Below are 15,893 nucleotides of genomic sequence, written 5' to 3'. Positions count from 1 at the left end.
TTATCTTTATATCCCTAGCATGGCAGCATCTTAAATGCCTATAGATCTCTATGTCAGAGGACAGAGATGAAACTTAAGTCTAGGACTAGATGAAATGGTCTCACCAGACTCTTCTAGATCTCTTTACATCATTTTAAATTGAGCTGTTAAATAGCTCAGCTGACTATTAAGTCAAAATAATTCTTTCCTTGAATTCTGTTCCTTAAAGTAACCCAGAGTTTCTCAACCCTGGCTACGTATTAAAATAATTTGGGACATTTAAAAAAATATCAAGGTGTAGACACTACCTCAGACCAACTGAATCAGAATCCCTGGTTGGGGAGCCTGGGCATCGTATATTTTTTAAAATCTCCCTAGGTGGTTTAAATGTGTACCAGGATTAGAGTAACTTTTCTGTAGTCACTTTACTGTTCCTTAACATCTGGACCAAAAGAAACCCAAGGAAATAGAGAGTTTGAAATTCAGACATTTAGTTTTACTTTTTGGTAATAATTCTGGTAAAAGTTTTATGGCCAGTTATATCTGATACTATCAACAGCATACTCATTTTAGGTGATCTACAGGTTTCATTTATCCATCTACCTTCTTATTTACCGTTTTCTCTAATGATCAGGGTTTATTTAAAAAAAAAACCCCATACATCATATGTAGAATCTAGTTGATTATTTTTCTTAAGAAACTATAAAAGTCTATGAACTACACTAAACTTTTTTCCTTTCTTCCTAGATGGTAGATCATGTACTGGAACCATTGCAGTTAAAATTGAAGATGAGAATGATAATCCACCAGAAATACTTCAAAATTATCTAGTAATTTGCAAACCAAAGATGGAGTATGTTGACATTTCAGCTGTTGATCCTGACGAGCCCATCCACGGCGCTCCATTTCACTTCAGCTTGGCAAAAACTTCTCCAGAAATCAACAGACTATGGACCCTTGCCAAAGTTAATGGTATTTCATCAAAAATAATGATTTATATCCTCTGAAATAAGTGAGAATGGATTTACTGCTTTACTCACGTGAAGCATAATGTAAAATGGATTCTCATGAACATATTTTAGAAGGCTAACTTTAACTTTTGCACACATTGTGTGGGACCTGTGTTTTGTACATAAAATGAAAAAAAATCATAATTTTTATGAAGGCAGAATTTACATTTACAACAAAGACAAAAAATCCTTGTTAAAATATTGAGCAACTTATCATTAAAACAAACTGTTCTTGCTGTGTTTTTGAAGTAACTACTGTGCAATGAGGAAAGAACAGAAGGTGGGAGGCTTAAATTTTAGTGTAAGCAAACTCTGGAAATGAGAGATCTGGGTATGTGGGATAAGCACTCTCTAACATTCTGGAAGGAAACATGGTGGGCTGTGGACAGAGGCCTGGCATTGAAGCCTGCAGTGCAGACTGCTACAGTAGTGGTTTCTGAGGTGTACAGTTTTCTGTGTTATAGCCATAGTTCACTGCTGTTTTGTTGCTATGTTGTGCTCTTTCATGCAATTCAACTTTTGCATATGCTGTTCCTTCTGCCTAGACTACCTCCTTCCCACTTCTTAGCTTGATATTAATTCATAATATTTATGGAACACCTACTATCTACCTGTTGTATCTACATGTAATCTACATGTTGTATTCTTATTTGTCTACCTTTCTGCTCTAATACGTGACTTTCTCAGAACATTTGTAACCCATCTGTGTATTTCCAGCACCTAGCCCAGTGCTTGGTAGACACTAACTGCCTAATAAATGTTTGTTTAATCAATAATTGATAAACAAATATGCATGAAACCAGGAAAATACTAGGGCAATAAGTAAATCAGGGTTGTTAGAGTTTAGAAGGTTTTAGTAGGAATGCCGAGAGATTTGGTGGGAGTGGTGATGAAGGGCCTTATGTACTAGCTGAGGAGGCTGACCTTTGTATGGTTGGTGACAGCAGGTACGCATTGAGAGTGTACAAGTAAGGCAATGCTGTACCAGGTTTATGTCTTAAAAACAGTGACATTGATAACAGGAGGGCAGTTTGAAGAGTGCAGAGTTGAGTAGCAGGGAAAGTCAGAGGCTGCTGCACTAGTACGAGTGAATGGACATGAATATGGCTCTTGGTCTTGAGGTAATGAATAAGCCTGTGGTCTTGAGGGACGAGAGAGATTTGAAGGATTTTACTTTAAACACAATATAATCCTGAAAAGTTCCAAATAAACCTTAGTGGTAATTCACATTCCTCTGGGGAGCTTTGTGTCTGAGGTGTAGCCAGAAATCTTTGAAGTTCTCAACAGCTCTAACAGTGCATTTAAGAAAGGCTTAGAAATTACAGATCACTTCCAGGAGGTGCATTATGGTATTTTGTCATTTCACTTATTGAAAAACCCAAAAGATTGCAATTGCCATTGAAAGTGTGTGGAGCTTTTGGTCAGTTGATAATAAAGTCATTGAAATAAGGTAGCAAGTTCATTGGGGAAATATCACTGTTCGTAAAAACTTGTATTGTTAGGATATAGATATGTCTGTGTTTATGTAAGCCTTATACCTAGCCTGGGTGATGTTAATTAGTTTTCTGGTATTGAGATTACTTCCACAGGGAAGGTGTTAAATACCAAGGGTCAGTTGCCCTTTGAGAAATTACCTTATACATAAAGACAGTGGACAGGTACCAGAAGATAAATGGATAAGAAAATATGAACTTAAGACATCTCTTGTGTGTAACTATTGGTGTTAAATTTTTATGAGTACCATAAACTGGTACTTTAGAGAAATGCTTGGAGTGTATGTCAAGAGCCAATCTAGCATCATTAGCTTGTAGATAAGGGAGGAAATAAGGGAATACTAAATATTGCTGAAAGGCTGCTGGGTCACTCCAATGCCAAATTATTTCTTTAAGCCTCTCTTCTAAAAAGTTACAGTGGGCAACATACATCTGGTGATATTAGTGCCTGAAAAGGTTGAAGATCGTCATCTTTTTTTATCCATTTTCACATGGAAGGTGGCTCCTTGAGAACAGTGTCTTTAAAAATAGGTGTGGTGGAACAGATGTTAGAGGAGGAATCAATGTTCATTAAAAATATCATTCTTTTCTTTCAGATACAGCTGCCCATCTTTCATATCGGAAAGATGCCAAATTTCAAGAATATTATATTTCCATTACTGTAAAAGATGGAGAAGGTCAATCTGCAACAAAAACCTTGAGAGTGAACCTCTGTGATTGTACTCATCCAGATCAATGTCGCGTGACTGCAGGAGCGATACTTGGCAAATGGGCGATCCTCGCGATACTTCTGGGTATAGCATTGCTTTTCTGTAAGTCCTTTTACTTACCTGACTTTGAAATATAAAATAAATATCTGAGTGCAGGAAAAGGTCTTTAAAAAGAAATCTTGTCCAGCTATCTGTCAGGTGTGAGTCCCCTTTACAAATTCTTTTTGTATTATTTTCTGAGTTCTGAGTGAATATTTTCTGTGAGAAGAAGCAAAATCCTTTTTGAGATCAAAGATTTCATACTTGGACAGAACTGTTGAAAATGCCTTAGATTTTGCCAAACCTGTCAATGTATAACTTCAATTTCTTGGTCCTCATACTACCCCTTTTAAGGCTAAATCAAACAATCTAAAACTTCTGCCATATGCAAGTCCACTAAAAGCCACTTTCATGTCATGTCATTTTCATTTCAGCTACAGACTTATGGGAGGTGTTCAAATCACAGCAATATCTCTTCTTGGGTGTATCCTACCAGGTTAATTAAATTCTATTAACCTCCTCCTAACCAGTTATGTAGTTCCCAATGGTGCCGTATTTTTTCTTCTCTTTTCATTTCCATTCAATCCTTCAGCTTACTTTAGCTGTTGTTCCTTTATTCTGTGATAGGACTAGTGGTTAAGAGTAAGACTCTGGAACCAGACTGTCTGGGTTTGGACCCTAGCTCTATTATTTGTAAGACATGTGACCTGGGGCAAGTTACTTCACTGTGCTTCAGTTTCCTCATCTGTAAAAAGGGATAATTGTAGTGGGTTATTTTATGGGGTAGCACCAGAGATTCATTGAGTTAATGCATGTGAAGAGCTTAAAACAGAGCATGGTACATTTCTAATAAGTGTTTATTATCTTTTATCAACTCAAAAAAATAAATATATATTGAACACCTACTATATACCAGAACTGTCTAGGTGCTTGGGATTCATCAATGAACAAAGCAGACAAAAGCAAACAAGCCAAAACAAAGTCTGCCTTGTGACAGTAAAGTAATAAATAAATTAAATGCTGTGGAGGAAAAAAATAGAGCCAGATAATTAGGGTCTCTGGTGCTGTAAAGTGTGTGTGGGTGAGTGCGGGGGATGGGTGCTAGTGATAGTAATTTTCAGTAGATGGTTGGGCCAGCCTAACTGAGAAGGTTATCACTGATGGTTTTTGGAAAAGGTGAAAGAGGCAGCCAAGAATACTTAAGGAAGAGCTTTCAGTCAGAGGAGAAAGTCAGTTCAAAGGCCCTAAGGTGAGGGAATGCTTGAGAAATCAAGGAAGGCAGGGAGACCAGTGTGGCCTGAGAGTAGAGAGAGGATGAGGGAAGAGGAGTGTAGGAAGTGGAACCAGAAAGGTAACAAGGGGCCACACAGAGTTGGCAAGGGTTGGTACACTTTTTCTGTGAAGGGCAAGATAGTATATATTTTAAACTTTGCAGGCCATATGGTTTCATTTGTAACCAATCAAATCTGCCCTTGTAGCGAGAGAGCAGCCATAGAAAACATTTAAACCACAGGCATGGCTGTGTTCCATTAGAACTTTATTTATGGACACTAAAATTTGAATTTCATATAATTTTCCCATGTAATAAACTATTATTCTTTTGATATTTTTCAGTCATTTAAACATATAAAAACCACAGCTCATGAGTCATACAAAACATGGTGGGCTGGATTTGGGGCCGTAGGTTGGCAATCCTTGGTATAGGGGCTTGTAGAACATTGTAAAGAGTTGTTGTTGCTGTTAGCTTTATTATCATGTATTTCAACCTCCCACAATTACGATGTAGAATGAAAATTCTGAATAGGCAAAATACAAAGTAAGTTTAATTAAGATACTTGGAGATAAATCTATTCTGGGAAGAAAAGTCTGCTTTGTTATCTTTTCGTATTGGCAAACCATTCTTTTGGGAATCAGTAAATCTCTTTAAAGTCTTTGTCTTAAAAAATGTCATTGGGGCTTCCCTGGTGGCGCAGCGGTTGAGAGTCCGCCTGCCGATGCAGGGGACACGGGTTCGTGCCCCAGTCCGGGGGAATCCCACGTGCCGCGGAGCGGCTGGGCCCGTGAGCCATGGCCCACGGAGCCTGTGCTCCACAATGGGAGAGGCTGCAGTGGTGAGAGGCCCGCTTACCGCAAAAAAAAAAAAAAAAAAAGTCATTGATTTTTGAAAAATTCATGATTCAGAATACTTAAATGATGGGTGGAATCCAAACTCTTGAAGATATGTGTATCAAAATATACATATAATCACTTTAAATGTTAAAATCTAAGCTAAATCATGGCCTGTTCATTTAGAAGGGCCAGGGTAATTTGTGGGACACCATGCTCAGTGACTTGTTTTCCTCCTGTGCACCTTAGGTAATAAGAAATAAAAGATGAGTATTTTATTGTGTGCATGTTAAACATTTTTGTTTTTGTTTTTAACTCAGCTATATTGCTAACTGTAGTATGTGGACTTGTTAGTGCCAGAAATAAAAAAAGTTTTCCTGAAGATTTGGCACAGCAAAACTTAATCATCTCAAACACAGAAGCACCTGGAGATGATAAAGTGGTAAGTAATTTTTTTTTGAATTTTTGAATTTTATTTTATTAATTTTTTTATACGGCTATTTATCTCTGAGTAGTTCCCACAATTTCTTTAACTCATCCTCATGAAGTTATTTCAGAATTTAGGAGTTAATTTCTATTTTTCATTTGAACAGATTCTGTAGACATAAATATGTTATCTGTCAATATTCAAATATTTTTATAGGGCATTTATTAAACCAGATGTATTGTTTTAGTTATCTTTTTTCTACTCTCTAGTGTTACGGTTTAAAACATATTATTTGATGTTGTGAATTTATTATAAGAAGAATCTTTTTGACTGCTCTCTACAATGTATATTTTCAGATATTGTTTGTTTATCTAACTCTTTGACCATTTATAATAGGAAGAACTTGCTGAAAGTTCTCAAGATAAACTAAAAATATCAAAAAGATATATGTTTACAAAAAAGTGTGTGTTTGGGGGGGCAGATTGGAACAATACTGCCACTTTCTTTTCTTACATATTTCTTGGGACCTCTGAGGTGCTTGGCACTATGCTTCTTGTTCTGCGGGAAGTATGTAAAAAATTATTACAAGGCATGTTCTTCCCTCGAAAAGATTTCAATTCATTCTTGAGAAATTGAAAAATAAATAGGAATGTGACAGTAAACTATTAGCCCCAATATGATAGGCACTGGTGGAGTTCAAAGATACTGATGATACATAAGTATATTCATGATGTCTGGATATCAACCAGAAAGGCCTGGTGGAAGAGGTACAGATTACTCTGTACCATAAAGAACACGAAGGGTTTGAAAGTGAAGAGATGGAGAAAAACAGCCTAATGAATAAAAAAGGAGATGACAAAGTTTAGGGATTATTCACCAAATACTAAATAAATTGATTTGAAATGGAAGAAATGATGTTTTGGACTAGAGGCTTGACACTTAGGTTCTGGAGGGAGAAGATATAGTAAGAGAGGGATGGGGGATGAAACTTTTTTGTGGCACACTAAGGATTTTGGATTTATTCTCTTGGTAAGGGAGAGCCAGTCAAGGCTTTCTGCACGAAAGTGGCATAACGTGAGCAGTGTGATACTGAATCAGTAGGGTGACCAACAAGAACAGGAAGACGTTAGGAATGGGGAGGATAAAGGATTAGGATCTTTTGATAATTTAAGCATGAGATAACTCTACTAGGATAATGGTTATTGGAAAATTAAAATAGGGATGGATAAGAAATATTTTAAATGTATAAATAAAATTGTTTTCTTTTAAGTAATAAAATAAAAAGTGGAGTCAATGTGACAGAAGCTATAGCCCGGGACAGTGACTTTATATCAGGCCTTTTCTGTATCTCAAGGTGACGATGCCTTTCTTATCGACTATTTCTTTCACTTCCTTCCCACCATCAGGCAAAATCATGACTCCTCTATGCTTGACATGCCTATGTGTGGAACCCTGTAATTATCTCTCCATTCAGGAAATAGATTTAGCCCCATGATCGTCCTTGACTCATAGTAAGCTCTTATTTTATATCTGAGAATGGAATGATTGAGCTGTACTTAATTTTTTTTCTTTGCCATTTGATGCTGGAGTCGGTGGCATTGATCGGCCACTTCACCATAACATACACCTATTTACCTGTTCTCTATTAGGAACACTTCTCAAAAGGACTTGAAATTGTTAATTTATACCAGCATATAATTTTAGGCATATTTTTACAAAATGCAACAAAATTTCACGGTGAATGTGTAAACTCGTTTTAATACAATGAGTAAAGGTGGTAACTTTAGTTTTGAATCTGAGTTTAAGTCAAAGGCATTCAGATGGGGTTAGGAGTTGTGTGAAAAATCAGGACTGGAAAAGTAAATTTGAAAATCACTGACATGGAGAAGGAGTTGTTGATGCCCTATGAGAATAAACTTGGAGGAAGGAACAGAGATTAGAGAATGTGAAACAGTACTGTGGATTCAGCTTTGATTTTAGTTTATTTTCAATTCTCCCTTTATTAGCTTAGAAATATGATCTCAGTATGTATTTATAATGACAAAATTGTACCCATCAAGGAGATTTGACAAATAGGATTTGTGTGTGTGTGTGTGTGTGTGAGTGATAGAATTTTACTGTAGCAGCAACCTAAGCAAAAAATGTAGGGTAGCAGTGCCACCAAATGGCTACTTTTCAGTTCTCTTTTCTGGTATTTTTTTCAAAGGCAGTAAAATGATATGTTTGACTTTTATAGATATATTTCAGATTCAGTAAATTATCTGAACTTGAAAATCTTTGTTTTGATAGAGACTCTGCATATTAGATAGAAAAAATAAATTGGTAAGAAGATGACACAATGACACCTGATTATAGCGGAGGTCTTGTCATGAAAGTGATGGTTTAGAATTCAAACTGACATGCAGAGGTTATTGCTATAACTGAACATCTCACCTGTGGCCTGGAGGGTTGGTGTTCAGTTCCAGCATTAAGTTAATGTTTAATCAAGACTTTTCCATTTTAAAATATTCCCTTGACTCTTTGTCCTCCCCTAGATCCCTCCATATTTCTTTTTCTTTGAAACTGAATTTTTTGAGAGAAATATTTTTTACTCGATTTCTCTATGACATTACTTCCTGTTCATTCCGCACTCTGTGGAAATTCTTTTGACACAGATCACCACTGGCCACTTTTTTACTTGACTCTCATGGGTGCTTACTTCATTTGAACCAGTTCTTACCCTACTTGGATTTTTTCTACACCATTGATCTTACCGTAATCCTCTCTTGGCTAGAGAGTCATGGCTTTTTGGTTCCGTATTATCTCAGTGGCTATTCCACATCAGTTCTGTCACAGCCCTAATTCCTTTATCCACCCTTTAAAACATGATGTTTCTTGTCGTTCTATTCTTAGCCTTTTTTTCTTTTGGTCTTCAGTTTTCTCTGGGTGATATAATTTATTCCCATGGCTTCAACTCCCCACTACATGGAAGTGACTCCCAGAATTATACTCCAGCTCAGATCTCTCACCTGAGCTCCAGACCACATATTCATGTACTCATTTTGGAAATCCACAGGTTTCTCGTTTACCACGTCCAAAATTGAATTGCTCACCCTCCTCTCACCCGCAAGTGCATCCTTCCTCCCTGTTTCAGTGAATCATACCATCTATCTAGTTGCACAAGCAGGACACACAGGAATAATTCCTGACCCTTCCCTTTGCTGCCTCATCCATCTAACCACCAGTAAGCACTCTATGGAGTCCATCCTCTTCTTTTAATCATCGCTGCTTTGACTTTGGCTTAGATCCTTATCGTTTTTCACCTATAATGTTTCACTGACTGATATCCATGACTCTAAACTTGTCTCCTTCTTATTTGTCTTTCACATTATTGCCTAAAATGATTTTTTTAAAATATGTCCCTTGCCTGTTATTAAAACCGTTCTTTTAGTCCCCATAATCTTCAAGATAGTCTAAAAATTTTAGCATGGCATATAGATCTTTATGTCCTCTGGCCTTTTATAACCTCTCTAGCTTCCTCTCTCCGAACTTTCTGTGGTAGGCATTCTCGACAGGCTGAAGTTGGGAACCCCCAAGGAACCCCATTTGGCTTTGCCTCTAGACCCTCTTACAGATAATGCATTCTTCCTCCTATTTCTCAGTAGGAATCCCTCAGCTCAGAGTTTTCCCAGTTTGCGCCACTTACTTTCTCCGAGTTTGAATTTTCATGCTCTTCCTCTGTGTCCCTACAGCATTCTGTGTTCACCTGTACATCAGCATAATCACATTCTTAAAGTAATTGTCTATTTTTCTGCCTCACTGGAGTAAGAGCTTCTTGGAGCCACTGAGGGACCTTGTCTCTATCTTTGCACCTAATTGGAAAATGATAAATGTCTGTTGAATGAATGAATGAATAAAAGGTTGAGTAAACGAGCTGTCTCCTTTGCCTTCTTGCGACTTTACTTGGACTCCATTTACTCCCTATATGAACTGTCTTATTTTATCTTATTTCAGTGTTCTGCCAATGGCTTTACGACCGATACAGTCAACAACTCTAGCCAAGGCTTTTGTGGTACTATGGGATCAGAAGTCAAAAATGGCAGGCAGGAAACCATTGAAATGGTAAAAGGAGGAAACCAGACCTTGGAATTGTGCCAGGGGGCCGGGCATCATCACACCCTGGATTCCTGCAGAGGAGGCACTGTGGAGATGGACCACTCGGAGTGGTACAATTTCACTCAGCCCCGCCTTGGTGAAGTGAGTTTTCTTGAGTGTTTTGACCCTGCAATTTAAATGTCCAAGTGGAGGACATTAGGAAATTGAGATTAATATATATTTTCAGAAACTTCTTTTTCAGATTCTCCAATGTATCCTTTCTCTCTCACTCTCTGATTATTCTTGCCCCTGCTCTTTGATTTTGTTACAGTATTTGATATAAAAGTTTTTATTTCATGTGTCACATTTCTCTTAATTTCTAAAATCTCATGAAAATTGGAGGATTCTACTATCCCTCACTAAAGTTGCATTTCATTTTTAGGTGTGTGTTTATCTCATGAACTCTTTTAATACAGAAGAATAGGGAAAAAATCTCATTCTCCACAATCACAAAAATCCCCAAATCAAATCTGCATCTCTCTGTGAAAACAAAGCATCTGTACAGAATTCTGGAGTGAATATTAAATAATATGGTTCATATGAACTATTTTTTCATGTAAAAAGCGTCATGCATGTATAAACTGTTTCTAATTCAGAGGAAAGCAAGGATGTGAAAGATAGGGGGGTTCAATAAGGGATTTTCATTCCTGGCACCACATCAAAATTCCCTGGGAAGCTTTTAAAAAATACTAATGCCTGTGCTTCACCTTGAAAGATTTGGATTCTAATTGGTTTAGCTTTTTTTTTTTTTTCTAAGCTCCTCAGGTGATTCAAACGTGCAGCCTGAGTAGAGGACCACTGAATTAAGTATTCTTTCTGGTACTAAGTTTTCACTTCTTTTATCAGAGAGTACCAGTGCTGTTGTAATACAAACACTGGTCCAGAAACCCTAAAGCCTTTGATGGACTGTAGATGGGCAACATTCTGTGACATGGCTGTAGGTTATCATAGGTCCACAGCATATTTATATTTTTCATCAAATTCAAATGTTAATCCCTTTTCTGTTTCTAGACAGTCAGTAGCCATGTAAGATCAGGCTGAGGAGGAGGGAAGCTTAAGAAACACTCTTAGGGGTGTTCTCCAATGTGCATGTCAGGTAATGGGACGTGAGGCTAAAATGGTCATGAAGAGAGACACTTGCTAACGTAAGCCAAGGTAATAAGCGCTGGGTTTGAGAGGGGATGTGTACACAGGTGAGAAAGGGGAGAGGTGCACGAGTTTGACAAGTTGGCACACAGGCCAGTGACAAAGAGCGAGGGTAAATGTGGCTGAATGCTTGGTCTCTATTCTGGCCAGGTTTTTGCAGTGTGAGTTATCTTGATTATTTTAAATGTCACTGAAACTTTTTGGTGCATCTTTTTATTTTGTCATGGTTTGGCTCTCTCGGAAGCTTGATTCTGAAGACAGTGTGGTAATCTTACTGACATTATATCTGCAGATAGTAGCGATTTTTGTTTATTGAACATGTACTATGTGCTGGACATAATAAGGGTATTTTTCATGCATTATTATTTCATCATTTAATAATGATCCTGTGAGATAGTCATTGTCTGTATTCCTATTTTAGAAATGAGGAAACTGAGAGTTAAAGATGTTCAGTATTATAACTTGCTCAAAGTCATGTAGCTAGTTGGTAAAGCCAAGCTATGACTCCAAATCAGGACTGCTTGACTATCCAAGCTCAAATTCCTAACCGCTATGCATATTGCCACCATTTTGTGGACTAGCCTGACCTCTAGATATAAAATTTAGGGGTAAGAATTTAATAATAATTTAAATGTACTTAAATATAGTGTGTATACATAATTTTGGATTTGTATGGATTACTAGAAATGTAAAATATACTGACTTTGTAGTATGGCTGTGATATAGACCAACCATGTGCATTTTTTGTATGTAGGAATCCATTAGAGGACACACTGGTTAAAAATTAAACAGAAAAGGTAAATAAAAAATAAATTTTATGTTTATCTTTCAGTGTGTTTAAAACAATAATACAATCCCTTTCTTTTGAACTTTACAGAAACTGCATCTATGTAATCAGGATGAAGACCACATGCCGTCTCAAGATTATGTTCTTACGTATAACTATGAAGGAAGAGGGTCTCCAGCTGGTTCTGTAGGTTGCTGCAGTGAAAAACAGGAAGAGGATGGCCTTGACTTTTTAAATAATTTGGAAACCAAATTTACTGCCTTAGCAGAAACATGCACAAAGAAATAATGTTACAGTGCTACAATTAGACATATCTTTGTCAGACATTCTGGAGGTTTCTGAAAGGGATATTGTAAAATTTAATTTATATCTAGATATATATGAATATGAATACCTATGAATTTTTCTAAAATTTTTGAATTATGCTACATACCAATTTCTACTTTAAAACAGTTTGTTACTTATCTTTTCAGGAAGTTTAAAATGTTAAAACAGATTTTGCCTCTTTTACTGCTGAGTAAACAGACAACCAGCAAATCTCATGCTATAGCACTGGAATTAAGGTCTATAAAGGACCTCCTTTTCTTTGCATATGTTTTTCCAATAAATACATTGGCTAAATATTAGTCCAACAATAGAAGCTGTATTTGACTGACTATAGTAGAACAGCTCTCTGGGCTAGAAATTCCATCCTTATTCCAGATTTAGATAAAAGTAGAATATTAATCGTTATGGTAAATTATGTTGGATTTTTTAGCTCTAAAAAATCAATAGCACCTGGTCATTTGCTCTGAAGGCTGCTAGAATTTTGTTTTTCTTCTGGGTAGCAATTAGATTATGAAGAGCAGTTCTAGATACTAGATTGCCCTAATAAGGTCTCAAAAACACAGAGCCACAATGTGAAAACTAGACCAGGAAAGTGTAGACCAAAAAAAAAAAAAATTGTGTTGCTTTTATACTTTTGAAAGTGTGTTTTATGGTTTACAAAAGTCCTGTTATGAGGAATATATCTAAGTTTCCTTAATCTCGAGAAAGAAAACTATATTCACCATACAGAGCTATTGCCAGTATTTTAATGTAAAGATCTTCTGTTGAGATTGTAATCACAAGTCTTTTTCCTGAGATTCAGAACTACCTTTGATAACTTGCCAGTAATGAGAATTATGCTGAGAAAAAGTTGCTTTTCTTCTCTTGAGAATTATACTTTCATATTCTCATTTGCAAGTTTAGCACATATGGCTCTTTATTTTCTCTCGACAGTAGTCATTTGCAATTAGAATATCTTATCCTTAGATGGACTGTAGTTACGCCATTGAATCAGTCTGAAGAAACAGACTCCCATCGTAGTTACAGTAGCAATGAGCATTAACATTCATTTCTATTCACTACCATTTTCAAATGAAATACATTATTCCTTATTAAAGCAGGTAAATATTACACAATGCTATAATGAATCAAATGAATATAGGGAAACTTAAACCTTAGGTGCAATTTAATATCTTCCAAGGTGTTGCTTAAATTTTGTGCTTCTCAAATTTGTTCACATGCTACAGCCTCTGGAAGGCCTTGCAAAATTCCCCAAAGCAATGACGTTTAAACTTAAAATAATTAACATCTAATCTTATGATAAACCTAATAGCACATTATTATGTACTCACTTCAAATGATAGTTTAAAAAATAGACAACAAATAATAGGTACCACTAGTTGAAGAAAAGTTTGAAAGAAAAATAATAAGACTAAATTAATTTTAAGATTTTGCAGCTATGAAGAATTGGGACCTGCTCCCCATACCCGACCCTGCAAAAAAAAATTCTTTATTTTACTTTGGAGGCAGAATTTGTTGAGCTAGCCCATGAAGTAGCAATGTTCCATAGGAATACAGTTTGAACTGGATATATGTATATATATACACATACATACATATTAATGTTTATTGATTAATGGTCAAATATATAACCATTAATCATTAATGGTTAAATATATAACCACTAGTCATTAATGGTTAAATCATTAATCAATGCAACATTTAAAACAAAGTGAAAAACAACATTTTAAACAAAGTGAAAAACATTTAATTTTAAATGAGGCAGGGGTGTGGTATGTTCTATAATAAATATCCAGGATTTAAAAAATAGAGAACTTATGTTTGGTTCTTAGGTGCTGCATGATAACTAAGCATGTCAGGAAATAGTTCATGTACATTTATGTAATTTGTTTAGAATTGTATACAGTTAATTAAACTTTTCTGGTTTCAGTGGAAAGGAAAGAAGGGATCACGCGGAACTGTAGATTTGCTTTGCAGTCTCCTTCTGCATCTACAGACTGGGAGCAAACTGGTGACTGGCTATCACAGCTAGGGCTCCTTGACTTCCAGTGACAGGTTTCCAGAGATGAAATGTTTTTCTTGGAGCTAACACTAAAAACTTCTTTCAACCTAATTCTGGTAAAAATAAATCTTCTACAACCATTTTCATTGTCTCTCCTACCAATCGACATTTAAAAAAATTTAGAGCCAAACAACCATGTTCTCTGGGTCAGATTTTAAAGGCTAAAGGGGGCTGGGTTGGGGTAAATCTTACGAAAGTGGGGCGTGACTGTCCTAAGACCTCAAATCTGTCACCTTTACACTGTGTTCTAATCCAAGCCTGGAAACTATAAAATGTCATTTCCCTAATCACTGCCCTGTTTTAAAGAGACATAGATGTGATTCAAGGAAATCAGCCCTCCCATCAGGCCCCCTTTCTTTAATCTCTCTCCCAACCTTGTCAATAACACTTAGCTGGCAAATACTCCGGGCTGTCAATCACCCTTCAGTATAAATTACTTTTTCCGGGTTTGCTTTCTTACGAGGATTTTTTAAATAATAGAGGAACTAAGAAGTTTGAATTCATGAAAGAAAAAGATCACGTGGTCAGGTGGGGACACAGAGAACTCCAGGAGAGGGCAAGCCCAAGTGGGGTATTTGCACAGTCAGAGAGGAACATGAAAGCCCAGGCCTTCAAGGGCAAAAAGAGAGGCCACAAAAGGGACATGAGTGGTACACACTGAAGCAACATTGTTTGCTTCTTAATTTGTCCTAGGCCAGGCCCTTCCTTTTCCTTTTTTCGCAGGCCAGTGGCAGCTGCCGTTTGAGTTTGGTGAAGTGTCACCAACCCTTTCTCTGCCTCAGCTTATTTGGAGTGTGGAATCAAGAAGAGAGCTGACTCCTTGCTGAGTCTGAAAGCGTTTTCAGGACGGGCCTGAACTGGTTGTGCAGGACAAACGCGGCATTCATGGGGAATACTGGATTCCTAATGAGGCCCTCTGGTCGCTGAGATAGATGTCTTCAATTAAACAGGTGTCTGAATTTTCTATGTGATGCTCCATTTTCTGTTTTCTAATTTGCTCCTGAAATCTAGCTTTTTAGACTTAGACATTTTATAGAGTAATTTTCCTTTTAAGGGCTTCTTATTTTTAATGTAAACATTTATAACATATAGTATTCTTCTTTCCTTACATGTGTAAGGTGAAAATTATGCTATTTTAGTGTGAAAGAAAATATCTTTTTGAAGCTCTAATTTTTCTTCCAGTGAATGTTCTTGAATTTTTATGTAAATGTACAAATTATTTTTTTCTTATTTTTGTAAGGAAGCAGCTAATTGTCTAAAATGCAGTGAGATTTTGCAACGTTTTTAACAGAGCTTTAATTTTGCTGTTCAGAGAAGTTACTTTGCTTTTAGAGAAACATGGCAGGTTAAAATAAGCAAAAATTTAATGTGTAACGCAATATTTACAGATCTGGGATATAATAAAACAATGTTAACTTGATTTCTTGTCTTTGCTATTTTTAGAGATTAAATTATTCCAAGGTGGTCATGCTGCAAAATTGTGCTTAATACTGGAATGGAAACAGATCCTTAGTAATAGTTTCATTGTATTTATAGGGAAATACTTTAGAGAAGGGGTCATTACCAAATTGTCAACATCATTATACTATTTGGGAGGAGGTCACCATTTGGGGCACAGCTTTACAAATATTAACTGTCTGCTAACTGTCTGTCTATATATCTGTCTATCAGCT

The 15,893-nt window shown here is 36.5% G+C and overlaps 1 protein-coding gene across 2 annotated transcripts in view; it reads left to right on the top strand.

Moving 5' to 3' along the window:
* The window catches only part of DSC3 (desmocollin 3), a 41,533-nt gene extending 25,893 nt beyond the window's left edge, over nt 1-15,640 (top strand). Inside the window, exons 12-17 of one of the 2 annotated variants that reach the window (XM_022586892.3) lie at nt 727-951; nt 3,079-3,294; nt 5,658-5,779; nt 9,758-10,000; nt 11,799-11,841; nt 11,922-12,007. In XM_022586892.3, the coding sequence (XP_022442600.1) occupies nt 727-951; nt 3,079-3,294; nt 5,658-5,779; nt 9,758-10,000; nt 11,799-11,825 (833 nt within the window). In that variant the 3' untranslated portion in view covers nt 11,826-11,841; nt 11,922-12,007. Of the gene's footprint in view, nt 1-726; nt 952-3,078; nt 3,295-5,657; nt 5,780-9,757; nt 10,001-11,798; nt 11,842-11,921 lie in introns of both variants that reach the window. The other variant, XM_022586891.3, reaches the window with a different exon arrangement.
* The last annotated feature ends 253 nt before the right edge of the window (nt 15,641-15,893 follow it).

Source organism: Delphinapterus leucas, chromosome 14, assembly GCF_059928025.1.
Source record: "Delphinapterus leucas isolate spDelLeu-1000000601 "Yukka" chromosome 14, BTC_Dleu_Yukka2, whole genome shotgun sequence".
In the NCBI taxonomy this organism is placed as follows: Eukaryota; Metazoa; Chordata; class Mammalia; order Artiodactyla; family Monodontidae; genus Delphinapterus; species Delphinapterus leucas.
Note: the sequence above shows the minus strand (reverse complement) of the source record. Positions and strands in the feature narration are given on the sequence as shown.